This window comes from Mesocricetus auratus, unplaced genomic scaffold (assembly GCF_017639785.1).
Source record: "Mesocricetus auratus isolate SY011 unplaced genomic scaffold, BCM_Maur_2.0 Super-Scaffold_100014, whole genome shotgun sequence".
Taxonomy (NCBI): Eukaryota; Metazoa; Chordata; class Mammalia; order Rodentia; family Cricetidae; genus Mesocricetus; species Mesocricetus auratus.
The window spans coordinates 7,466,332-7,491,799 of record NW_024429197.1 but is presented as its reverse complement, the minus strand read 5'-3'; the positions used below and the strand labels follow the sequence as shown (position 1 = coordinate 7,491,799).

At 50.8% G+C, this 25,468-nt stretch overlaps 3 protein-coding genes and 1 long non-coding RNA gene across 6 annotated transcripts; 2 read left to right on the top strand and 2 right to left on the bottom strand.

Annotated features, from left to right (window-relative positions):
* The first annotated feature begins 353 nt into the window (after positions 1–353).
* Gale (UDP-galactose-4-epimerase) lies at positions 354–4,865 on the top strand. Of its 2 annotated transcripts, XM_021232710.2 has the most exons (12): positions 456–486; positions 1,600–1,659; positions 1,998–2,123; positions 2,387–2,502; positions 2,746–2,859; positions 3,114–3,290; positions 3,541–3,654; positions 3,734–3,800; positions 3,876–3,961; positions 4,058–4,135; positions 4,260–4,374; positions 4,473–4,865. In XM_021232710.2, the coding sequence occupies exons 3-12, from the start codon at positions 2,003–2,005 to the stop codon at positions 4,529–4,531; spliced, it is 1,047 nt and encodes a 348-aa protein (XP_021088369.1). In that variant the 5' UTR covers positions 456–486; positions 1,600–1,659; positions 1,998–2,002; the 3' UTR covers positions 4,532–4,865. The 2 variants fall into 2 exon arrangements, with proteins under 2 accessions (XP_005079674.1, XP_021088369.1); XM_005079617.4 differs by lacking the exon at positions 1,600–1,659 and having other exon boundaries at positions 354–486.
* A 54-nt stretch (positions 4,866–4,919) lies between these two features.
* Lypla2 (lysophospholipase 2) lies at positions 4,920–9,203 on the bottom strand. Its single transcript, XM_040756349.1, has 10 exons — positions 9,059–9,203; positions 7,558–7,663; positions 7,320–7,351; positions 7,147–7,212; positions 6,654–6,701; positions 6,496–6,566; positions 6,293–6,366; positions 6,117–6,218; positions 5,840–6,013; positions 4,920–5,763 (listed from the first exon to the last, which is right to left on the bottom strand). Exons 2-10 carry the CDS (start codon positions 7,633–7,635, stop codon positions 5,713–5,715), a joined length of 696 nt encoding a protein of 231 aa, XP_040612283.1. The 5' UTR covers positions 7,636–7,663; positions 9,059–9,203; the 3' UTR covers positions 4,920–5,712.
* LOC121143889 lies at positions 6,846–11,060 on the top strand. The gene is made up of 2 exons (XR_005881181.1): positions 6,846–6,924; positions 9,711–11,060. It is a non-coding gene; the product is annotated as an uncharacterized LOC121143889 (long non-coding RNA).
* Positions 11,061–11,795: 735 nt separating this feature from the next.
* On the bottom strand, positions 11,796–24,328 carry Pithd1 (PITH domain containing 1). 2 transcript variants are annotated; one of them, XM_040756350.1, is made up of 6 exons: positions 24,025–24,325; positions 23,477–23,520; positions 23,017–23,094; positions 14,864–14,968; positions 13,755–13,863; positions 11,796–12,703 (listed from the first exon to the last, which is right to left on the bottom strand). In XM_040756350.1, exons 1-6 carry the CDS (start codon positions 24,220–24,222, stop codon positions 12,602–12,604), a joined length of 636 nt encoding a protein of 211 aa, XP_040612284.1. In that variant the 5' UTR covers positions 24,223–24,325; the 3' UTR covers positions 11,796–12,601. The 2 variants fall into 2 exon arrangements, with proteins under 2 accessions (XP_040612284.1, XP_040612285.1); XM_040756351.1 differs by lacking the exon at positions 23,017–23,094 and having other exon boundaries at positions 24,025–24,328.
* Between the last annotated feature and the right edge of the window lie 1,140 nt (positions 24,329–25,468).

Below are 25,468 nucleotides of genomic sequence, written 5' to 3'. Positions count from 1 at the left end.
TTGTTACTGAGGATTTAAAGGTTCCTTCCCGCTCCAGGGTTTTTCCCCAAGAGGACTTGGATCCCCGTCGCAGCCCGGGCCAGCCCTGCCCTCCAACCAGAACAGCCCGAAGGGTTTGACAGATGCGGGGAAACTAGGAAGCCAGCGGCTCAGAGTGAAGCGGGCGCGATCATTCGGAGTGCAGCTGCCAGGGGCAGAAACTAGAAAGGCCACCCTCCTGGCACTGTTACTCCTCCGCAACTCGCGACTAACCGGAGGGCGTCTGCACCCCTCACTTCCGCCCTTGACGAAAACGTACTGCGCAGTCGCCTAAAGCCTGTGCAGGTCTTTTGTCCCTCTAGGGCCGCCGTAGAGCAAGTAACCTTGTAGACACGTTTCCTGGAAGGCGTGAAAGGGGCGTGGCCAGTCTGGGCTGTCAGTTCTTAAAGGGGCCGCCGCGCTGGTCGCGGGAGGCGGCACCTGGAGCCAGCGCGGGATCCTGTGCAGGTTTGGGTAGCAGAATGAAGGGCTTAGTGGACTCCGAAGGGCCTGTGGTCGGCGGGAGGCGAGGGAGTTCCAAGAGCGACCGTGCGCGTTCGAGACAGAGCCAGGCCCGCCCCTTCTGCTCGCGTTTCCCGCGGCCCTGGTGGGGGCCACCCGAATCCATTCATTCCGGGCCGGGCTCCCCGCTCGTGCTGCCAGCCCAGGACCAAAGTCCAGCGCTAAGCTGGGCCGCGTCCGGGCTCTTGGTGCCCAGCGACCTCTCCCTTCCATTGTACAGACTGGGGAACTGAGGAGGGGGACAGCTGACCAAGGTTACCCCGCCCCCCCAGGTCTGGAGCGGAGCGGCCTCAGATCAGCTTTTCTGATTCCAGGGCCCCTGGGTGACCACTTCACTGCGTCCTTGCGCAGCGCAGGAGCAGCGGGGGGCAGCGGGGAGAAGGCTAGGGGCTCCCACCCAGCCAAGGTCTCACTGCTGTGTGATCCCAGGCAGACCGTCTTCGGACTCTGACCCTAGTACCAAGTGCTGGTGGAAACACCCGCCTCATCCAGATGTGGGGGAAACTTGGGGCGGGGAGAGCCTGGTATGCAGTGGGTGCCCAGTCCAGTGGGCTGCAGCAGAATGACCCCAGCAGCGACTGGAGACAGCCTGGAGAAAGACGGCAACAGGCCAGATCTCGAGAATGAAAGGCCTCAGTGTGTGGATTTCCTTTGGCCGCCCAGCAGTTTGCTTAGGGCGGGGATGCACACCTGGCAGTGGAGAGCGGGCCAAATCCACGTCGACACCGGCCCACTGGGTGCTGCCCGAAGTTGGGCGGGATCTGTAGCCTCAAGCCGGGGAGTGACCCAGAGGGGCCAAAGCTGAGTTACTGGCTGCCCCAGGGTGGAGAAGCCCTATCCACTCCAGGGCTGTTGGTACTGTACCCTCAGAGCTAGGCTCAGCCTCCCTGGCTCCGGACCCCACCCTTGAAGTCATTTGCTGTATTTTCTGCCTCCTCCCAACTGACCTTCAAGTGGAAGGGCTGTTGAAAACTAGGTATTAGTCACCCAACTCAGGAACCGTTTGCTCCTGGGAGAAGACCTGAGTTTATAAGGACAAACACCTTTCTCAAATTCTAGCATCCCAATCCTGAAGCCATCTTCTCTTCTGCCCAACCTCCAGAGAGAGAGGCAGGAAGGGTGGGTCCCCCAAAGTCCCCTCTTCCTACCCCATATCAATGAGAACTAGACAATACGGTGTGTCTCCTGCATGGACAGACCTGTAAATCACCTCACTGGGCCCTCCATGGTATAGTTGTAGAGATGGAAGCTACTGGCCTAGAGAGGGTAGGGGCCTTTCAGCCCCATAGTCAAAAAGTAAGAGTTACGCAGTCAGACCCAGGGCTGACTTGGGAGCCCCTCCTTAGACTAGGACCCACAAATGCATCCTCCAAGATGACATTAGGGGGACCGGCATCCCTGAGGGAGGCCGAGCAGATACCCTCAGCCACCTCTGAAACTCTGCGTCCTCTAACCAGGCGCCATGGCAGAGAAGGTGCTGGTCACAGGCGGGGCCGGCTACATTGGCAGCCACACAGTACTGGAACTGCTGGAGGCAGGCTACTCCCCTGTGGTCATCGACAACTTCCATAATTCCATTCGTGGTGAGTGAGCTGGATGGGAAGAGTGAGTGGTTTCTGGAGGGGCTGTATCCAGGACTCCATCTTCCTTCGTTATTTTCACTTATTTGTTTATTTATTTATTATATAGTGTGCTGGTTGGCATGTAGATGGCTGTGAGCCACCATGTGGTTGCTGGGAATTGAACTCAGGACCTCTGGAAGAGCAGCCAGTGCTCTTAACCTCTGAGCCACCTCTCCAGCCCCCATCTTCCTTCTAATACTCATAGCCTCTATATGCCCCACCAGGAGGGAACTCCATGCCTGAGAGCCTACGGCGGGTCCAGGAACTGACAGGCCGCTCTGTGGAGTTTGAGGAGATGGACATCTTGGACCAGGCAGCCCTACAGCACCTCTTTAAGAAGGTGGGTGCTAGTTGGATGCGGTGGTGCACGCCTTTAAACCCAGCACCAGGGAGGCAGAGGCAGGTCTATCATTTCTGAGTTAGGAGCCAGTCTGGTCTACATAGCAAGTTCCAGGACAGCCAGGGCTCCATAGAGACCCTGTCTCAAAACAAACAAACGGATGAAAAGGTGGGTGCTGCTTGGCAGGTAGGAGGAGCACTGCATGTTCTGAGCCTCCCTCTGACCCTTGCTTTACCCGTGCAGCACAGCTTTAAGGCCGTCATTCACTTTGCTGGGCTCAAGGCTGTGGGCGAGTCAGTGCAGAAGCCTCTGGATTATTATAGAGTTAACCTAACAGGGACCATCCAGCTTCTGGAGGTAAGAGGGAGGGGACACAGACCCGGCTGGGCCCGAGGTTGTCTGGCATGCCGGCCACAATAGGGGCCTGTGCGGGAGCGTCAGACACAACCCAAGCTGTCTTATCTTAGACACATGCCTTTCTTTACCTCCCAGCCCGTTTCCCTCTCTGTAACTGAGCATGGCCGTCGCCTCAGCCTCACCCTCCTAGGGTGGAGTAACAAGTGGGACTAATTGGTGAGGCACAGGCCACTGACCCTCCCCTCCACGGCCAGATCATGAGGGCCCACGGGGTGAAGAATCTCGTGTTCAGCAGCTCAGCCACCGTGTACGGGAACCCCCAGTACCTGCCTCTGGACGAGGCCCACCCCACCGGGGGTTGTACCAACCCCTATGGAAAGTCCAAGTTCTTCATCGAGGAGATGATCCGGGACCTGTGCCGCGCAGACTCGGTGAGCGCCTCTTGTCCCAGCTTTCATCCCATTCACTTTGAGCTCAGGGTTAGGACCCTGGGCACTCTCACAAGGAGACAGAGGCTCAGAAGTGGTAATATCGTGCCCAAGGTCATAGCAACTGGTATGCAGGTGCCATCCCTTGCTCGTGCATAGAGAACACAGAACGGACATGGGTGAGGTAGACGCTGTGGATTGAGTTGGGACTCACTGTGTGCCGGGGCCCCACTGTCTGACCCGCACCACACAGGCCTGGAACGCGGTGCTGCTTCGGTACTTCAATCCCACGGGCGCCCACGCCTCTGGCTGCATCGGCGAGGATCCTCAGGGCATCCCCAACAACCTCATGCCCTATGTCTCCCAGGTAGGGGGTAATCCTGGGGTGCACTGGCGTACCACCGGTACCAGGGCCCTTGAGGAAGCTGACCTGACCTCTGCCCTAGGTGGCGATTGGGCGACGCGAGGCCCTGAATGTCTTTGGTGATGACTATGCTACGGAGGATGGGACAGGTGAGCCTAAGAGTCAGAGGAAGGAGGGAGGCTGAGGGGGCCAGACTTCCCATCTTCTAACCACTTCCTCTCCAGGTGTAAGGGATTACATTCACGTGGTGGATCTGGCGAAGGGCCACATAGCAGCCTTGAAGAAGCTGGAGGAGCAATGTGGTTGCCGGGTAGGAAGCCAGGGAGGGAAAGGGTTGGAATCCAGGGCAAATGTGGCATGTGGGGTGCATGAGACACCCCACCCAACATCCCGTTCTCTTGGGCAGATCTACAACCTGGGCACAGGCACAGGCTACTCTGTCCTGCAGATGGTCCAAGCCATGGAAAAGGCTTCAGGGAAGAAGGTAGGCTCCTCGGCTCGCTTCTCCTCCAGTCACCTTGAACTTCAGCGCTGGCGGCTTGCGACATAGCTCGAGGTTCCCGGGGCCCAGGGCCTGCTCAGCTAAGTGTCCACTGCCTCCCTTACAGATCCCATACAAGGTGGTGGCACGGCGGGAAGGTGACGTGGCAGCCTGTTATGCTAACCCCAGCCTAGCCCATGAGGAGCTGGGCTGGACAGCAGCCTTGGGGCTGGACAGGATGTGTGAGTGTCTGCCTAACCTGGAGGGGTGACGAGCAGCTCTAAGGGCACCTCTGGTGTGGGCTGTCCTCGGCAGGCCCTGACCACCCATGTCTGCGCAGGTGAGGATCTGTGGCGCTGGCAGAAGCAGAACCCCTCAGGCTTTGGGGCCCAAGCCTGACGGCCTCCTTACCAAGGACCAACAGAAGAGGAGCAGCTGCCCGCTTTCCAGCCTCCACAGGACCCTGTGCCCCATGCTCTGGGGCCAAGCTGAGGCCACCCTACCTCAAATGCCAGCTCAGCCCTCCAGGCAGGAGACCTCTGTCAGGCTCCACTAAGCAGAAAGGAGCCTGGGTCTTTCCAGCCTATCTCCCCCATGGTCCAGGAGCTCACAGGACCCTCGAGCCTGTGAGGGCCCAGCGGTCTGGGACCATAGCCTCACCCAGGCACTAACTTATACTGTTATGATTGAACTTTCCAAAGTACCTAAAATAAAGATGTTTTCTTATCCTGGAGCAGGTTCTCACAGATGCTCACTCTGCGCTAGCTACATCAGGCAGGCCTAAGAGTTGAGGAAGCAATTTCTTTAATTTTATCGGAATCCAGGACAAACAAGAAAAACACCCAAAACCACATGGAGACAGAAGACAAGACACAACTCCTCCCCCCACCTCCCTGGCCCTGGAGTGGGGACATAGTGGGGGTGAGACAGCGGAGGGGGGGGGCAGGGGCCCTTGAACCTCAATCCAGCCCTGCAGGCTCCAGGCCTACAAGGAAGGGCCATGGGGAGGCAGGGCCCAGCCCCCCTGGGGGAGGGGCTAAGGGGAGGCCCTGAGGGACTCTACCTCCTCACCAACTCGCCTGCACAGGAGCAGGCAGCCCATAGTAGCAAGGGCCCCGGCCATGAACACATTCGTGACAGAGAAAGAAGCAGCTGCAGTGAGGCAGGAGAGACGCGATTATCCGGGCAGAATTACTGGGGTGGGGGGGCCCATGAGGGCCCCACGGGCCAAACCCTGAGGTCGCAGGAGGGGGCCCAAAGCGGGGCTAGTGAGTGAGGTCCTGAGTGAGTGGGTCAGCAGCTGGGCCCCTCTCTCCCGCTGCCTACAGCCCCTCCAATACTGCTGCTGGGGCCCGCCTCCGGGGAAGTGGATAAGAGAGCAGCCCACCCCTGCTGCTGACTTTCAGATGACTGAGGCCAGCAGGAAGGCCTGGCCAGCCTCGGCCACCTGCCCCAGAGGCCTGTGGGAAGAGGACAGGGTGGGAAGAGAAGGGACGGGCTCGACCGGCTCAGATCCAAGATGGTGCCGCGCTTGCTAGGTCCCTTGTGAGCTGGGGACTGCAAGGGGAGCCAGCAACTAGTTAGACCGGAGGCAGGAGCTTCTCTAGAAATTCCTTTACAGCTGCCATCTCCTGAGATGAGAGGACATTGTGAGGCTCCTTGCTGCAGGAAGGAGGGGGAGCACAGGAGTAGGCCATCCCCACTGACCTGAGGACAGGAGCTGTGCATGACACCTGGGTATGTCTTGAACTGGACCCTGGCAGGTGTGACAACAGACCGGAGCTTCTCAGCCGTCAGGGCCCCGAACCGAACAGGTACCATGGGATCCAGCTCCCCATGGCACTGAAGGATGGCCAGGTCCTTGGCACTACCATTGGCTGCCTGCGGCCAGAAAGAATTTCCAAGGCAAGGTCAGTGCTACGTGCAGCACGGTGGCCAAGCCACAGGGACCCGCAGGAGAGGACGGGCTTGTGGGGACACTCACCTGGGGAAAGGTCCGATGCAGAGGCAGCCAACAGCTCAATGCCACGATGCCGGCCAAAGGGTGGGGGCAGGTAAGGGCTGTATAGAGGGACAGGGCTCCGCCCTGGGGAGAAGAGAATAATAGGTCAGGAGGGAACAGCTCACACACCCAGCCCCTCCCCCTCACACCCTCCTCACCTGCGAAAAGCCACCCAGGACGATTCGATTGGCAGGGATCCCGTTCTTCATCTCATGTTCAATCAAAGCCTTGACTGCAGGGGGTGGAGGGAGGCATGGCTGGGTGGAGGAGGCCGCTGGGGGCTTGCAGGGAGCAAGTGGGCACTGCCCAATGCTTTGGGAAGGGAGAGGTGGGGAGGGGACAGGGAGGGCTGCGGCCTTACTGTTCTCCGCTGCCTTCTTGATGCCAACTTCATCTTCTGGGGCGTCTGGACTCAGCCCCATCAGGTCAAACCTGGGCAAGCAGAGGCAGCAGATTTTGGAAGACCTGGCCAGCCCTGCAGCTCCCTCAGTTCCCAACCCTTTCCTGTCCCAAACTCACCAGGAAGGCATCACCATCTTCATGTTGAGTGTCACAGGGATCCTGGGCCTGTGGAGGGGTGGCCAGAGGTCTCAGGAGGGATAAAGCATCAGTGGAGAGCCTGGGAATGGGCAGAACTGCCCTTGGGGCCCCCCCCTCCCAGCAGGCAGGGCCTGTGTTTCAAGTGTTGCCAGGCAACCTGCCACGTGGGGCTGGAGGCTGGGGTTGGGGCATCAGCGGTGTGGATGGAGAAGCAGAGACTAACACCGGGTGACAGGGTCCAGCTCAGAGGGTGAGTACTTGGGGGGGGGGGTCTTTTTAGGAGGTCTTGGGTCCAGGAAGCCTTGGGGGTGAAGGCAGGAACTGGAGTCCATTCCTGGGCTCTAGGGAGGTGAGGCTGGACAAGACCTGACTGCTTTTAGCCCCAGCCCCAGGAGGCAGCCGATGGAAAGAACCAGGCCTAGGACTGGAGGACCACTCCCCCCAGCCCCTCTCCAGCTGGGGTGGCACTCACGCGTGGGGACAGATGTACTTGACATGAGGAAGCCGGATGGTGGAGAGGGCATCAGCCCAGCTGTGCCTGTGGGAGGGAAGAAGAGGCACCCTCGTAGGAGGGGTTGAGAGGGACAAACAATGGCCTTGCAGCCCCACCTGGTGAAGGAGCATCTGGCCCCTCAGCTAACTCACCCCGTGTCTCCAAGTCCATGTAAAAAAATAACCTGGAAAAATGACAACAGTGGAATGATGGGAAGGTTCCCCCTTTAGATCCTCCAACTCCAGCTCACCCCTTCCCTGACCCCCAGGCCTGGGGGGACCAAAGTGGGAGCCAAGAGATTATTAGCTTCAGGCTAGTTAGCCCCCTCTCTTGTTCCCCACACTGCCTACAGCCAGTTGCCTCCCCCAAGTCTGGCGCAGGGGTCCTTACCGCGGCCGTTTCCCGCTCAGCTCCAGACACGGTGGCAGCGTCAGTGAGCAGGGGCACAGACATGGTGTTACCACACATACACTGCAGGGCTTCCTGCAGGCTGGGCCTGTGCAAGGGAAGGTAGCAGGTCAGGCCAGAGAAACCTCCTGGCTTAAGAAGCCCACCGAGGCCATCAGCTCTACACATCTCTGCGGTTTGATTGTGAGCCAAGGGAAAATACAGGCGAAGAGAAGTCTGGGGCAGAGGGGTAGAAAGTTCGTCCTTGCCAGGAGGTGGTGGCACACACCTTTAACACCAGCTCTCAAGAGTTGGAGGCCAACCTGTTCTAGAGAATGAGCTCCAGGACAGCCAGGGCTATACAGAGAAACCCTGTCTTAAAAACCAAAAAAGAAAGTTGGCCCCATCCCAAAGTTGAGAAGTAGGGGCAGCCATCCTAATGGTCTAGAACTCACATGCCTGATTCTGACCTAAGGAGGGTACAGGTGGGCTGGCACGGGGGTTGGAAGTGGGGTCAGGAAGGAAAGGCAGGACGTTTCCTGCAGCCTTCCCCCATAAGCCGCTGAGGGCTAACGACCTCCTCCCAAGGTCCCAGGTGTCCCCTTCCGGGAACCCCTGGAGCCCCTCTTGCCTGAACCCCGGCCCTAGGAAACAGGCTTTCAGCCCCATCTACCTCCATCTTCTTCCCCTCCAGACCCTATCCGGTCTTCACAGCAGATCCTGGCTCAGTAAGAAATTCCTAGGGCCTCCGGAAGCCACCCATGTCCCATGAGAGCCTAACAACTCTCTTCTGCCATCTTCCACCACAAACTGGTGCTCCAAGCCTCCCACCTCCACGGGGCTACCTGCTGTTGCTGCTGCCACTGACTCCAAACGGGTCTCCAAATGAACAGGTGTTGGGACTCCCAACACAAAAGAATATCAGGCTGGCTGGCCCCTCCCCATCCTTAGCATCCTCCAAAACTCCGGAAGCTTCCGCTACCTGCCTCTAAGTGTCTTCTTAAGGGCGCCCCGCCCTCCGGTAGGCTCCCACCTTCCAGCTCTGACCCCGATTGCCCCTTAAGGTTGAAAGATCACACAGCATCTTTCCACACCTCTGACCCTGAGGTTCCTCTTCCCACAGAGAACGCACTTGCCGTCCTAAGCTAGGATCCTCTTTCTCCTCGGCTCTGGGGACTCCCACCTCCACCCGGCTCCCACTCTCCAAAGGATGACCCGGCGTCTCCCATTTGCCACAGTGGGAACTTGGGTTCTGACCCAGGGTCATCGCATCCCTCCAGTGGCATCTGCTGCCCTGCCTCGGGGCTCGCACCTGCCCACAAAGGGGCACTGACCCGGGGAGCCTCCGCCCCACAATGGGGTCTCCCACTGCCCAGCGCGCAGACGCTCTCCCGCCACGCGCGCAGCCCCTGGCCCGGTGTCCCAGAACTGGACAGCGCCCTCCGGTCGCTCCCCGCCGCCGCCCCGGGACCCTCGCAGCCTCGCTGCACACATGGCTGGGTACCTCACTCCCAGGGGCTTCCGAGACCGTTCGGGCGATTCTCCCCTTTCTCCCGCACAGACACACACTCTTCCCCCCTCGGCCGCCCCCGCCGGAACTTCCGTTCGAGTCCCGGGAACCCAGCCATCGCGCTGCCGGAAGTAGCCTGGCCAGCGGTACGGAACCCGGAAGCGGGTTCGGGTTTCCCGGCTAGGAGCTGCCATGTTGCCCACCCTGGGACCACTCCCTGTGATGCGGCGCTGCCACCTGCAGTGTCTGAACATGACATGGGATTCCCAGATGCCCTGCCAGTCAAGCCCTCCTGGTCGACCTGCGTCCTGGAGGAGAGGCATCCCATCACAGTATTCTTTAGCATAAAGTTGGCCGTCTTCCCACCGCCATAGGGCAGGGCACACTCCAGGTGTGGTCTTGGGCATTGGCCAGTTTGGTTTCATTAAGTTACATACATTTTACTGTTTATGTCTACAACGCACAGTATTGTATGCATATATAGTAAAATGGTTACTGTAGTGGAACACTTTAACATCCCGGAGATTGGCTTCCCTCACAAAACTTGTGAATGCTTTTAACTAACACCTCGTGTACTTTAGATCTTTCTCCTTGTTCATCTTTCTTCTTGTTCATCCTCCATACTGGTTTTCAAACCCTATTTCAGTTTCACAGGATCATGGATGCCATCGGCCATACACCCTGACCTGAAAAGACCAGAGATCACATAGCTCTCCATGCTTATCTTTAAAGATGAGGAAATTAAGCCTTGGGAAAAGGAAGTAAATAAGTAGCAACCTCAAGATTACACTGTAATCTGCTTTTCCTGACCGGCTTCCTTGACTATAAAATGATAATAAGCACCTGCTATTTCATAACTTTGCTATTAAGCTCCAATGAGGCCATGTAAACTTGCTTTGAACACTGTAAAAATCACAGTGTGAGGCCTTAATCACTTGAAGACGGATCCTGGGAAAGAAAGCAGGCTGTATCAGGGTACTGAACAGCACCCTGCACCGGCAGTGTTGGCTTGACACCGTCCCTGTCAGATGAGGCCTTGCAGGTTGCACAAAATGCCACCATCTGAGAACTGAGAACAAAAGGGCTTCATTTGATCACTACTGAGTCACACTGGTGAAGTGGGAATGGGGCTTGGAGTCCAGTCAAGCTTAACTGAAGGACTGAATCCCTGAGAGAGCCAGTAGGGATCTGAAAACAGGAAATGAGTCACAGGGGTCCCTCAGCAACTGAAGACTCATCCTCCCAGTTTAACCTACACTAGCTTTTTCTGTGAACCCAAACAATGAAAGCTTGGAAGCTCAACAAAACACTTCCCCCCAGGCCAAGAAACAGCTTGTTCTTGAATTTAAGTTGACAGGTCGTGGAGATGGAACTTGCAATACTAGGATCAAGGGACCACACAGCAAGCCAGAGACCTGGAAGTGGGTGTCACAAAAGAGGATAAAAACAGAAGGAAACGGGATGGTGGTGGAGCGCACTTGTAATCTCAGCACTCAGGAGGCAGAGGCAGGTGGAACTCTGTGAGTTCAAGGCCATCCTGGTCTACAGAGCGAGTTCCAGGACAGCCAGGGCTATACAGAGAAACCCTATCTCGACCCGCCGCCAAAAAGGAAAACATTACAATTCAGCTGCCCCACTGTCTGCAGAACCCTGCTGGGTTGGTTTGTGGGTGAAATACAGCTCCTCCTGTAGATTCATCATGAGCCACGTGCCACTTTGGCAAGTGACACTTCAAACCTGCAAGTCCAGTTCCAGGAGCTACATGTGAGCAGGTATTCGCAGAACAAATGGACTAGTGTTTTGAGGTGTTGGATATTTTTTGCATATGATGTATATACTTGCTTTGTTCACATAACAGAGAACATATTCAGATTCAGTCATCTGTTCTCAGAACTTGCTATGTAAACTGGACAGGCCTTAAATTCAGAGATGTGCCTATCTCTGCTTCCCAAGGACTGAAACTAAAGGCATGGACCATCATGCCCAGCAAACCTCATTTTTGGGGCAGTCTGCTTTGCTATTGTATTGTTTACTCCAGTCAAGCTGGTCTGAGCACTTCCTGGGGAAATCTGTCATTTCTGCCTATCTCACTAATTAGAGGTGCCTTTTCAGTTGGGTTCTGGGTATCCCAACTAAGGTTGTCAGGCTTGAGTAGCAAGCACTCTTACCCACTGAGCCATCTGCATGGCCCTGTTTTGAGGTTTTTAACTTTACATCACCTGAATCCAAAGGTGCTAGGAACCAAACCCAGGCTCTGTACATGCTAGGCAAGCACTCTTCTACCCTCACCTGCTAGCCCTTCTGCTAGTCTCGAATGTTCCACACAAAGCAGGCTGTGGCTGAGTAGATAACCTTCATGCACTATGTGTGCATTCTAGTTTATTTCAGAACTTTGATTCCCAACAAGGCTTCCAGGGGCAGACCCGTTGTCAAGACCTGCATATCCTCCTTGACTAGGATGGTCACCCCGGAATTCCCCAGGATCAGAATCAGCACTCATTCCCTTACCAACACTCTTTACTTAATGAAAAAAACAAATCAAAACAAAACAGGGTCTCAACACTTTGTGACACTCGGATTCTCACCAGGTACTAACTGTTCTCACTAGCCTCATCCTCATTTTGTTCAACACCTCCAGAATCTCTCCTGTGTTTAACATTATTTTATGTATATGGGTGTTTTATCCACTTGTAAGTTTCACAGTACTAGGAGCACAGAAGAAAAGATGAACTTAAGTCTGACAAGAATTTATTAGGAAGCTCATTAGTCACAGTGAATAAAAGCCATGAACAGAAAAACTAGGATCTCCAGATTCCAGCACTGAGTTTACAACACAAGTTAGAAGCAAGTAAACACCAATAAGGTCCCAGGGGTAATTTCTAGTAAATCCCAATCTCACTCCAACCAGGTCACCCACAAAGGAAAATTACTCCATTTCTCCCACATGCTTGGCTAGACAGTGAAAGGAGACCTCCCCCCAAGTGGTCATTTACCAGGAGACTCATTCCTTACCAACCACCATCATGGGACATTTGTATGTGACATATGACACCAGCTGGGCACCCTGACACAAATGCTGAGCAATGACAGGGAGGAGGAGCAGGGACATGTGTTTCTAGTTGGAGATCTTCCTGATGGCTAACACAGACACAAAACTCGGGTTTCAGGAGGATTCCTGCAGCCAAGGAAGCTTCCTTTTCTTAAAAAGGACAAATCACACAAAAAACTTGCCACAAGCAACAAGACACTTGGGATCCCATGGCCACACTGACTAGAAAAGCAAACGTTATTCATGACTTCCAGATGCCACTCAGTCTAAGCCCTTTTCTGCAGTGCCTTAGAGAACAACTGTCCCTTGGCACCCACACTGCTCCTGGTGGTGAGGCAGCTTCCACAGGCCAGGCTCCTGCAGCAACCCCAAGACAGAGCCTGGCCGAGGCTGTGGGCAGGCAACTCTTGCTGGAGCCTCCTCAGTCCTTCCCAGCAGGTGGTCTCACATCTTCACTCACAGTGCACCTGAAGGAGCCTGGGCAGCCCTTAAGAAATGAAGTGTGTCTGTGGGGTGACCTGATGGACCCGGTGGTCTGCTGGGTTAGCTGATGCTTCGTAATTGCAGATGGTCACCTCATGCCGGCGAAGCTATAAGCAAAAGTAAAGGTGAGGTCGGCGGCCACTAAGGAGCCTTCCTTTTCCAGAGCACATACAATGCAGCATCTTCGGTCAGACTGCCTGCCACACCCTCTCTGAGGCTCCCTCTGCTGACACTTTAATCTTGAGAAGCCAGCAAAGACCACTGTCTGCTACTAAGGATTCTCAGCAGCCAAGAAAATCCATGTGAGAACAGGAACTTGTCCAAGGAACTTACCACCTCTGATGCCCAGAACAAGGAACTGTCATAATGTGTGATGGGTACAACCCATGGCCTCCTACATACTAAGCAAGTCACTGAGCTACACCCACACCCTCTGTCAATACTAATGAAAATGTGAAACTTCAAAACTGAACTGATAGAAATTCTCTTAAAGTCGGGCACAGGTGGTGCACATTTTTAATCCCAGCACTCGGGAGGCAGAGGCAGGTAGATCTCTGTGAGTTCGAGGCCAGCCTGGTCTACAGAGTGAGTTGCAGGACAGCCTCCAAAACAATACAGAGAAAGCCTGTCTCAAAAAAAAAAAAAAAAAAAAAAAAAAGAAGAAGAAATTCACTTAATACCTATATGGAGCCAGCAAGACGACTCAGGTGCCTGCTGCCAAGCCTGATGACCTAAGTTCTACACTTGAAACCAATATGGTAGAAGGAGAGAAATGACTCCCACAAGTTGTCCTGTGAGGTATACATACTATAGCACACATATACTTATAGCCATATATACATAAATACATATGAAAATAAAATACATGAATTAGAAAAATAAAAAACTTGGATCTATCCAATAAAGAAAGTTATTATGATGAAATCAGGAAAAATTAAGAAGCCAGTCACTCAGGAGGCAGAGGCAGGTAGATCTCTGTGACACCCATGCAAGCCTGGTCTACATAATCAGTTCTAGGCCAGCTAGGGCTGTCTCAAAGCAAAGCAAACAAAAAAGAAGGAAAAATTATAAACAGATGGAACAAGCAACACCTTAGTCGCTCTTCTCTGGAGCTGCTGCCCCATGGGGTGAAGACACACATTTATCAATCCCTCTTACCTCAGTCCACTCTCCCCTCAGGCCAATGTAGAAGATCTTCGTGGTATCTGCTCCAAAGTTTTTTGAAATATGAATAGAAAGATGATAGACATTTGAAAACCGGGAAATTCTAAAGGATAGAAAAGGAAGAGGGAGAGAAGACAGTTTACCATGTGGTATGCATCCTACCACCAGGGAAGACAACAGTTCAGTCCCAACTTGCAGGCAAATATCAGAGGACACCTGGTCCTTCACCCCAGTTTCCTTCAAAGCAGCAATTTATGCTGTGAACACTTACTAGATATCTGCCAGAACTTGTCTAAGGCAGGAAGAACAGCCCAGCCAGGGATATATGGCAAGACTGTCTCAAAAAAAAAAAAAAAAAAGAAGAAGAAGAAGAAAAGAAAGAACATACAGAGCAGGGCGTTGGTGGCGCACGCCTTTAATCCCAGCACTCGGGAGGCAGAGGCAGGCGGATCTCTGTGAGTTCGAGACCAGCCTGGACTACCAAGCGAGTTCCAGGACAGCCTCCAAAGCCACAGAGAAACCCTGTCTCGAAAAACCAAAAAAAAAAAAAAAAAAAAGAGAAAGAAAGAAAGAACATACAATGCTCCTGGCTTCAAGAAACAGGAATGATGTGTGACCAAACAGGGTTCTAAGCCATGTTTATCATGTCAACTTCACCCTTAGGAGAACATCAAAGAAGAGACCAGGTGGGCACAGGTAACAGAGTCCGCCAAAAGCCCACTTTGCAGAATTCTGCAAACACTTTTGCTAAGCTATACTAGCTGCTCAGCCGGGACTGCCCAGCACTTCCAAGTTAACAAGTCCGTGATGTGCTGTGATCCCTGCCAAAAGTTGGCCATGCCAAGGACCAAGCTTCCTCTACTGTAACTCGATTCCAGGGATCAGAGGGCAGGACACAGGCCAAAGAAAGAGGGAAGGCTCACAGGCAGCAAGCTCACTACAATCAAGGGAGAAGCCATGGCACAGGCCAGGGCAAGGTAGCAGGTACTCTGGAGACAAACACACAGGAGAACCGAGTTCAAGGTCAGTCTGGACTTTATAACAAGACCCTTACCCAAAATGAAAGGAAGAAAAGACAGAGAGTGGACAGGTCCCATGCTTACTTTGTAGCATACTCTAATTCTCCTGTAATATCTCGGTTCAGACTGAAGGTCTGGTCAGGCTCCCTTTCTGTGTCATCAAAGGACATCTGTGGAATGTTCTTGTACCTGAGGGGGGGAAAGGGAAGAAAAGTCAAGGAATATGCATTATTAATTTTTCAGTGTTTTATAACTCCCTACTGACTGCTCAACTAGCCTCAGTTCCATCAAAAGGAGATCAAAAGTTAGAATCAAAATGGCATTTTGCTGGCATTTACATATAAACATCCCTAGGCCAACAACAAAGCTGAAAGGGGCAGTGTAAGCCTGCAGCCCTGGTTACCAGGGAGGCAAAAGCAAGAGGACTATCTGAACAAAGTTCATTTGGGACCACTTTAGGCAAATAGCAAGACCCCACCTTGAAAGAAAGAAGAGAAAGGAAAAGAAGGAGGGAGGAAAATGAAAACATCAAGAAAGCAAGCAGAGGAGGGCTAGGAACACAGCACAAGCCAGTGGCATCTTCAAGAGACTCGAGATCCCAAGAGCAAGGCAGAGAGCACTCAGCTGGGTCACATGCAGGGACTGCATGGCAAAGAGTCGATTCAGCACATTCAGCCCACGCTAAAATGTGAAGTAAAACGGCTTTCTCATGGGAAAATGCACACTTCAGCAAAAACATTACACACAGTTAAGAGATAAGATCAGGTGGCCCAACACTCATGCGGGTTTCACCTGAACACCGTATTATATTTCTTTTCTTTTTTTGAGATAGTGTCTCCCTATTATGTAGCCCTGGCTGTCCTGGAACTCGCTCTGTAGACCAGGCTGGCCCTGAACTCACAGAGATCTCCCTGCCTTTGCCTGCCAAGTGTTAAGATTAAAGGTCACCGTACCAAGCAATATGTCTTACAATACAATTGGGGTTTCCACTTCAAAAAGAGTACACAAAAGATCACAGACTCATAAAAGGTTTTGGAAAGTTAAACTGACAGTAAGGAAAATATTTAAAAACAAAAACACCTAACAAATTCTGCAGCACTCAGCTGAACATCCCTCCAGGTATTTTATTAACACACCCACAAAGGAGGGGCTATAATTTCACTGCAGCAGAATGTGTGTCATTTAAGAAAGCAAGTGTTTGCTTCAAAGTGTTTCCAAGAATGATCCACAGCAGGATAATAACAGTGCGCATTCACAAGCAGCATCATGAGACGGCATAGCACTCTAGTTAAAAGTCCATGTTCCAACCTAGAGGTCAGAAAGCATGTGTAAGCTACCCCAAAAGGGACAGATAATGTTCAAAGCACACGGAACTCCACTCAACCACAGAAGAGCAGATAATCTGATTAAAGAACAATGGAACTGAAAAGACATTTCTCAGAAGATACATAGGCTGAGTGCGATGGTGCACATTTATATTCCAGCACTCGGAGGCAGAGCCAGGAAGATCCCAGCTTGAGGTCAGTCTGGGTTATATAGTAAGATCCTGCCTCAAAATCCCAAAATGAAAATATTCAAGAAGCCACAAGAATATGAAAAAATATTCAGTCACTAACCAAGGAAATGTAAATCTAAACTATGGGCTATCATCTTACCCTCACAATGGCTACTACCAGAAAGACAAGAAATAAACACGGGCAAGGAAGCAGAGAAAAGGGAATACACAGACACTGTATGTAGGAATGTAAACTAGGGGTGTGATTACAGAAAACACTGTATGTAGGAATGTAAACTGGGGTGTGATTATGGAAAATTCTTTTTTTTAATGATTTATTTTTATGTGCTATGGTATAAAAATGAATACTTTGTATTGGTATGGATTTTCATTTACTGATACAAATTTAAGGTCAATTTTGTGATATGTATATTTCTCCTCTTGTTTAAGTATTGTGTTTATACTGATCTTTTAAAACATAATGCATAGCCGGGTGTTGGTGGCGCACGCCTTTAATCCCAGCACTCGGGAGGCAGAGGCAGGCGGATCTCTGTGAGTTCGAGGCCAGCCTGGACTACCAAGCGAGTTCCAGGACAGCCTCCAAAGCTACAGAGAAACCCTGTCTCGAAAAACCAAAAAAAAAAAAAAAAAAAAAAAAACATAATGCATAATTAAGTACAGATTATAGTTACTTATAATATTCAGAACTTATAGTTAGGTTTTCTAGATATTCAGAGATGTATTTGAGATGGATAGATATTCTTCAAACCTTTCAAAGACCTACAGAATATATGGCATTTAAATGGTTTAGGATTTTTCATGATAGTGAGACACAACTGCTCTTGACACATCAATTATGTCTGAGAGGAAGATGGGCATCGAAGAAACTCGTTACAGAGTTTGCTCTCAACATGGCAAAATTAGCCATTTGGGCAAGAAACTGCTCTTGCCTGGACTGTTTGACTGTTGCTGTATAAACTGGACATGTAGGACCCACAGCAAAGTGACTGCTGAACTTGATGGGACAATCCTACAGGGTTCCTGCTTCATGGAAGAGTCTTCCAGACGTTCTGCAGGACACAGAAAATGACTGACAAACTGCCAATGCAAGCAGACAGTTTAAAATTTCCTGCTTTGCTGAGAAGTCTGCCAGACACACTGCGGCCTATGGGCTGAAGATGGATGCCCAAACATTACAGAGGAACTTCAGGTGACTGTCCAGGTAGTAGGGTGTCTCTGTCAACTTTAGAGTTTATATATTATCCTTCTGTCGTTTTTGATGGAGTTGAAGACAGCTAGCTATAATTATAGGTTTCCTTAGTTATGATGAAAGATAAGTTACATATAAGACTTTAGACTCAGAAAGATAGGATAGATGATAGAATATTTTCTTTAAATCTTGCTAAATGTTAATGGACTAAATATCGTATTTATAGTTCTTGCTTAATAACTGCCTTGTTATATATTTTACTATGTTAAAGTTAAAACCTTTGTTTTTATTTAGACAGAAAAGAGGAGATGATGGGAGAAGTCCTTCTGTATATATGTTGATGAATAAAACACTGCTGGCCAATAGAGAAGCAAAATAGGTGGGACTAGGAGTCAAGGAGGATTCTGGGAAACAAAGGCACAGGGAGTCACGATGTAGGACACAGGACAAGCAAGAGGTCCAGACCCTACTCTCCGGTAAGAGAAGACCACATGGATACTCAGATCAGATTAGCAGTTATGGGTTAATAATTAAGTCAGAGCTAATCAATAAGAAACCAAGCAAATGGCCAACAGCTTTTACTGTTTCCTGTGTTATTTGGGGGCTGAGACAGCTCAGGACCCAGGCAGCTATCAGGAAGACTACACATTACAAAGTGCATTGGTGTTTTGCCTGTATGTATTTCTGTGCAAGGATGTTGGATTCCCTGGAGCTGGAGTTACAGACAGTTGGGAACTGCCATGTGGGTGCTGGGAATTGAATTGGAAGAGCAGTGAGTGCTCTTAACCACCGAGCCATCTCTCCAGCCCCAACTTTAGAAAATTCTTAAAAACAAGCAAACAAAAAAAAAACAGGAAATAGAAATGCCAAATGATTTAACAATTCCCTTACTGAGCAAATACCCAAAGGGAAGGAAATGAGTATGAGAGAGACATCTGCACTCTTGCTGCCATCTGCTGCTTATTATGGCACTGTTCACAATAGCCAAGACAAAGACTCAAACTCAGTCCCATCAACAGATAAATGAATAGAGAAAATGTGAGGTAAGCACACTACGGGATGCTATTCAGTTATAAAAAGAATAAAATCTGTCATTTGATGCAATGTAGACAAGCTTAGAGGCTATTATGTTAAGTGAAATAAACTAAACACAGAAAGACAAATGCTGCATGCTCTCACACATACCTAGAAGCAAGACAGGATGACCTCATGAAAACAAGAGTAAAGAAGGAAGTACTAGAGCCTGAGAGGGGAGTGAGCACAGAGAAAGAATGGTTGGCTAGTACAGGATGCAGTTATAGTAATACCTTCTAGTATCCTATAACACAGTAGGACAAACACGGTTAACAAGGGATTACTAGGCATTGCGATCCAATGCCAGTGTGTGGGGGCTGACACAGGAATATTGCCATGAGCTTGAGACCAGTCTGTGTTACAGAACAAGATCCCAGTATGGTAGTACACACCTGTGATCCCAGCACCTGGGAATCAGAAACAGGAGGATCAAGAGCTACACAGTTTGTGCTGTGTGAGGCCTCTTCTCAAAAAAACCAAAATAATGAAAGAGCCATATGGCACATGCCTTTAATCCCAGCACTTGGGAGGCAGAGCCAAGTGGATCTCTGTAAATTCCAAGCCAGCCTGATCTACAGAGTGAGTTCCAGGACAGCCAGGTTATGTAGAAAGACCATACCTCAGAAAAACAAATAAAAACCCATGTGACTGGGGAGATTAAAAGCATTCAATGTTGGTTCCCAGCACCCATACAGTGGCTCACAACTACCTGCAACTCCAGTTGCAGAGGATCCAGGACACTCTTCTGACCTCCACAAGCAATTGCATGAATGTGGTGCACATACACATTTACATACTCGGGCATACACACACACACACACACACACACACACACACACACACACACACACACACACACACACACACACACACACACAAAGCATAAAGATAAACAGTGTCTAGAAGTCATGGAGCAGCCAGTAAGTGTACAGTGTGAAAATGACCTCACTTTGCTCCACAGACCACAGAGAGCTACAGGGAGATACCAGCTTGACTGAAGCCAGTATTCCAAAAAGTATCCGATCAAACATTCAGGTTCCTAAAAATGATTCAACCTAGAGATCTACATTTAAAGATTTGTTTTTATTAATGTGTCTGTGTGAGTGAATGCCACACAGGTATGTATACCCAAGGAAGACAGAAAAAGGTGTCTGATTGTGAGACATCCAATGTAGTTACTAGGAATGGAACTCCAGTCCTCTCAAGAGTGGCAGGGGGGGTTGGAGAGATGGCTCAGAGGTTGAGAGCACTGACTGCTCTTCCAGAGGTCCTGAGTTCAATTCCCAGCAACCACATGGTGCCCTCTTCTGGCTTGTGGGCGTACATGTAGAACACTGTATACATAATAAATAAATTCTAAAAAAAAAAAAAAGAGTGGCAGGGGCTCTATGTGGGGCCTCACACATGCTCAGTCCTCCACTGAGCCACACCTTTAGTCCCAAATTAGTTAATTTTTTTTAATATTTTAAAACTTTTAAAAATGGCCGGGCGTTGGTGGCGCACACCTTTAATCCCAGCACTCAGGAGGCAGAGGCAGGCGGATCTCTGTGAGTTCGAGGCCAGGCTGGACCGACAGCCTCCAAAACAGAGAAACCCTGTCTTGTAAAACCAAAAAAAAAAAAAAAACTTTTAAAAATGTTTTTCCTTGGCGCACACCTTTAATCCCAGCACTCAGGAGGCAGAGGCAGGCGGATCTCTGTGAGTTCCAGTTCGAGGCCAGCCCGGTCTACAGAGCGAGTTCCAGGACAGCCTCCAAAGCCACAGAGAAACCCTGTCTTGGAAAAAAAATGTTTTTCCTAAAAACAAAATAAAAATGTTTTTTGGGGGGCTGGAGAGATGGCTCAGAGGTTAAGAGCACTGGCTAGTCTTCCAGAGGTCCTGAGTTCAATTCCCAGCAACCACATGGTGGCTCACAACCATCTATAATGAGATCTTACACCCTCTTCTGGCATGCATATGCATAATAAATACATTTTAAAAAATGTTTTCTTGTAACAGGGTGTCACATGGTAGCACAAACTGGCCTGGAGCTCACTGTAGCTCCAACTGCCCTCAAATTCTCAGCAATCCTATCTATGCCTATCTGAAATTTTTTCCTTAAGATTTTTTTCTTTATTATTTTATATCCCTACTCTAGCCTCCCCTCCCGCCTCCCTTCCTATCCCCCCACTCCACCCCTGTCAATTCACCCCTCCTCTGTAGTCACTCAGAAAAGGGCAGGCCTCCCATGGGCATCAGCAAAGCATGGCATACCAAGCACCCGGTCAGGCTGGGTAAGGCAATCCAGCATGAGGAAGACTTATTTATCATTTATGTGTACATGTGTGTACCTTATGAGTTTATGTGTACATATCACATGCATACTGGTGGTCAGGGACACCCAAGGAGGGAGCTGGATTCCTGAAACTGGAATTACAGGCAGCTGTGAGTCACCTGATACAAATGCTGGGAATCAAATCCAGGTCCTTTGTAAAAACACTACGTGCTCTTAACCACTGAGCCATCTCTCTGTGGTCATTTCCTTTCTTTTTATTATTTCATGTATGAGGCCTTGTGTGTGTGAGTCTGTGCACCTTGTTTGTGCATCTGGTACCCTCAGAGAACAGAAAGGGTGTCAGATCCCTGGAACTGAAGTTAAGAAATGGTTGTGAGCCACCATGTGGGTGCTGGGAATTGAACCTGTGTCCTCTAGAAAAGCAGTCATTATGCTTAACCACTAAGCTATCTCTCCACGCTTTTAATGTGTTTGTGTGTGTGTGTACGTGTATGTATGTGTGTGAATTTATGTCTGTATGCTTGTGTAGCAATTAAGAGGACAACCTTGGGTGTGATCCTTGGGAATGCCATCAACCTTCTTTGAGACAGGGTCTTATTGGTTAGAAGCTCACCAATTAGGGGATGAGCTTCAGGGACCCCTGTCCCCCAGCACGGGGATTATTACAAGCACTCTACCCTTGTGATAGCTAGGCAAGCAGTGTGTTGACTGAGCTTTGTTCTTAGTCCTGTCTTGAAAACTTTCAACATCTCCACAGCATCACAAAACACATTCCTCTTCATTCAGGAAGGCAACACCATAAAAAAAAAAAAACAAGCTCTCCAGAAGAGAGGACGACCACTGGTGGCAACAACAGATCTGGTGTTGCAAAAGCCACATGGAACTTTGCTAGGAGGCCAACGGATTGGGATGGAGCAATTCCATGTCAGTACAACAGTGTAGAGATGGTCACTGTATGCAACAACGAGAGCAGTATAAAGAATATTCAGGAATCTGCAGCTAGGTTATTAAGGAAACTGCAAAGTCATCAACAACTGGCATCGGCTTTACACTGAATGAATGAATGAATGAATGAATGAATGCCACAGTCAGCACTTGGAAAAGAGATAAACAGCTGGTGCTAAGTGACAGCCACTGGGTTGGGGATGAGACTCAGTGGTAGGGCAGTCACCAAGCACTCACAAGGCCTAGCGGATCATCCCCAGCACTACAAAACACAAAAAAAGTCAGTTGGGCAGGGTGGTACATGCCTTTAATGCCAGCACTCAGAAGGCAGAGAGAGGCAGAGCTCTGAGTTTCAGGCCAGCTAGGGCTACACAGTGAGAAACAGCATCAAAAATAGTCATGTGGAGCCGGGCATTTGTGGCGCACGCCTTTAATCCCAGCACTCGGGAGGCAGAGGCAGGCGGATCTATGTGAGTTCGAGACCAGCCTGGACTACCAAGCGAGTTCCAGGACAGCCTCCAAAGCCACAGAGAAACCCTGTCTCGAAAAACCAAAAAAAGAAAAAAAAAGAAAAAAAAAAAAAGAAAAACAAAACAAAAAAAAGTCATGTGGGCATGGTGGCACACACATGTAATTTGGAAGGTGGAGGTAGGGTTCGAAGCTGAAGGCCAGCCTGGACTACATGAGACCTTTTCTCAGAAATAAAGCAAAGCAAAAAAACAAACAAATATAATAAAGCAAAGCTTATATTTTTATTCATATATATAGTAATTAAATAACGTATTTCCATATGTAATTCAGGAAGCAATACACACATTTCAATGTAAATGAGAACAAAGTCAATCCATTGAACTTACAATAATCCTCCTGCCTCAGCTTCCTGAGTGCTAGGATCTCGAGTGTGCGCTGCTACATACAGCCTGGCCGACCTATCTGTGTGTGGCATACACACGGTGGACACCACGTGTCCTCTATCATTCTTCATCTGTTCCCTTGAGACAGGTTGCTCTTTGAACTTGGAGCTAGGCTGGCCCCTGCAAGCCCTAGAATCCTGCTATCCCCACCCCCCACAGCACGGTGGCCACACCATTCTCCGCTTGGGTGATGGGGATCTGAATTCTGAGTCTCATGCGTGTGCAGCAAGCATTCTTACGCACTGAGCCACCTCCCTGTCCCTGGAATGTCAGCAGAAAAAGACAAGTGGGAGTTCCAGGAGGGCCTGAGCCCTAGCTACTCACAGTCTCATCTCAGAGGGGTGTGAGTCATCGTCCTCTCCCATCACGATGATGCCTTTGAGCTTGACATTGCCCGTAAATCTGCCAGAACGCAAACGAGAAGGTTGTCTACCTGGGGTCAAATCCCACAAAGCTGTGTGACTCTGGGCAAAACTCTTCCTTCTCTCAGCCCAATTTACTCAACCTGTCACTTGTAGTCATTTCAAAGATTCTGTCACTCCACAAGAAATTTACCTCAGTTTCTCAATTAGTAATTCAACACACACACACACACACACACACACACACACACACACACACACACACACACACGTCATCCTCTCTGTCTCAAACCCACCAGAGCAATCTACCCCATTTCTGCAAACAGATGTGCACTCTTGGCATAGTCAATGAATGAATCCATCTGAAGAGACAACTGGGTACAGCCTACTTCACCTGAGGCCAATACCAAGGAAATACTTACGGAATATTAAACAGAAGCTCTTCATCCGCATCACTTTCCACAAACTGGGGGTGGGTGGGGGAGAGAAAGCGACAAACACCTGGTGAGACCCCACAATTTCAGGCATCTTGCCTCCCTGTTCCACAAACTCACCTGCAAGGGAAACAGACCCGCACCACCACCCCAGGTCCCAATAGCTTGAGGCTCTGGGTCTCAGCCAGTGTTCTGAACACCACAGACCCTCTAAACTAGAGGATTCGAATCGGGCAGTTTCCGGACTGCGAATTCAAAGACTGGTGCTCATGGGCATCCTTCTGGGGAGTCTTCAAGAGAGCCTGGGCTTCAGGTTGGAAGCTGTCGCGACCCTAGGCCAGGAGATGCCGTCGGGCAGCCATCTGAACCAATGGTCAGAGGGAGAGGCAGCAGGCCTCTCTGCTCGCCTCCCTCACGAGCCCTCGTCGCCTTGGAACGGAGGCACGATGCCCACCCTGCTCCTCCTTTGGGCCTCAGTTTCCCTGCCTGTCTACCCTCCGAGGCCCCGCGGCTCCGGGCCCGCCCAGGCCGCCCACCTTGGAGCGGTCGGTCCGCTCCTCCCACGGCTTGAAGACGCCGCGGCCGCTGCCCTCGCGGCTCTCGTTGAGGCACTGCAGCCGCTCCAGGTCGATGCGCAGGTACAGCCCGTAGGCCAGGCCGCGCTGCTCGGGCGGCTCCTCGCGTTCGGCGGCGCAGCGACAGCCGCCCCCGCCGTGGCTGTGCCCGTGCGACATGGCGACGCCGCCCGCTCGCCCGCCCGTCCGTCCGCCGGTGACTCCCGGGAGCCGCCGCTCGACCGGCCCTTGCTCCGCTCCGCACCCGCCGCCAAGCGCAGCGACTGAAGCGTCGTAAAAGGCGCCCCTGTGCGGCGCATGCGCGTGGGTGCCAGAGGGCGGGGCCGCGCGGAATTGACATCCGACCCGAGTCAGCCGAGCTTGACGCTAGCGATGGGGATAAGCATTACCTCTCAGGCGTGGAAACTGAAGGGCTGGGGACGCCACGGCGTCTGAGAGGCCCGCGTGACAGGGACGCGAATCGTCTCCCGGGCCAAAGCGTGCGCTTTCTTCCCTAGCGGCTGTCTCTCTCGGGAGTGGTGGGATAAAGCGGGGCGGATTAGGACAGCAAAGCTGCCTCCTCACTCTCCCCGCTCCTCCTCTTACCCCTCTATCTACCCCCTTCCTTCCACCTCTTCCCCTCCTCTCTCTTCTCTCTCCCCTTTTTTCCTTCCATTTTTTTACAGACAGGTTCTCATGTAACCCAGGCTAGCCTCAGGTGATCTATATAGCTGAGGGTGACCTTTAACTCCTGGTCCTCTGCCTCGAGTTTCAAATTCAGGGATTACAGGCAATCACCATTTTGTCTGGTGTTGGATTCTTTTTCTTTTCCTCTTTTTTCTAATAAACAATATCTTACTATCTAGTTCTGACTAGCTTGGATTTTTTTTAAAGATTTATTTATTTATTACAGATACATGCCAGAAGAGAGCATGCACCAGACTGAATTGTAGATGGTTGTGAGCCACCATGTGGTTGCTGGGAATTGAACTCAGGACCTCTGGAAGAACAGTCAGTGCTCTTAACCTCTGAGCCATCTCTCCAGCCCCCTAGCTTGGATCTTACTATGTAGACCAGGCTGATCTTGAACTCAAAAAGATCCGCCTGCTTCTGCCTCCTGAGTGTTGGGATTAAAGGCATGAGTCATCTTATTTTTCTGATGCAGAGTCCCTGGACCTGAAACTCACCATTTAACAGACTGGGCTAACTGGTCAGTGAATATCTGGGCTCCACCCTCCAAAGCTAGGGTTGCTGCATACCTGAGGCCATGCTCAGCCTTTACGTGCCTGCTGGGGATTTGAACTCTGGGCCTGTGCTTTGACAGCAAGCACTCTTAGCCACTGAGTCATCTCCATAGCCTATAACTACTTCCTGGATCGCAGGCTATAACCACTACCAGACCTGAGGTGCAAATGCTGGGTCTTCC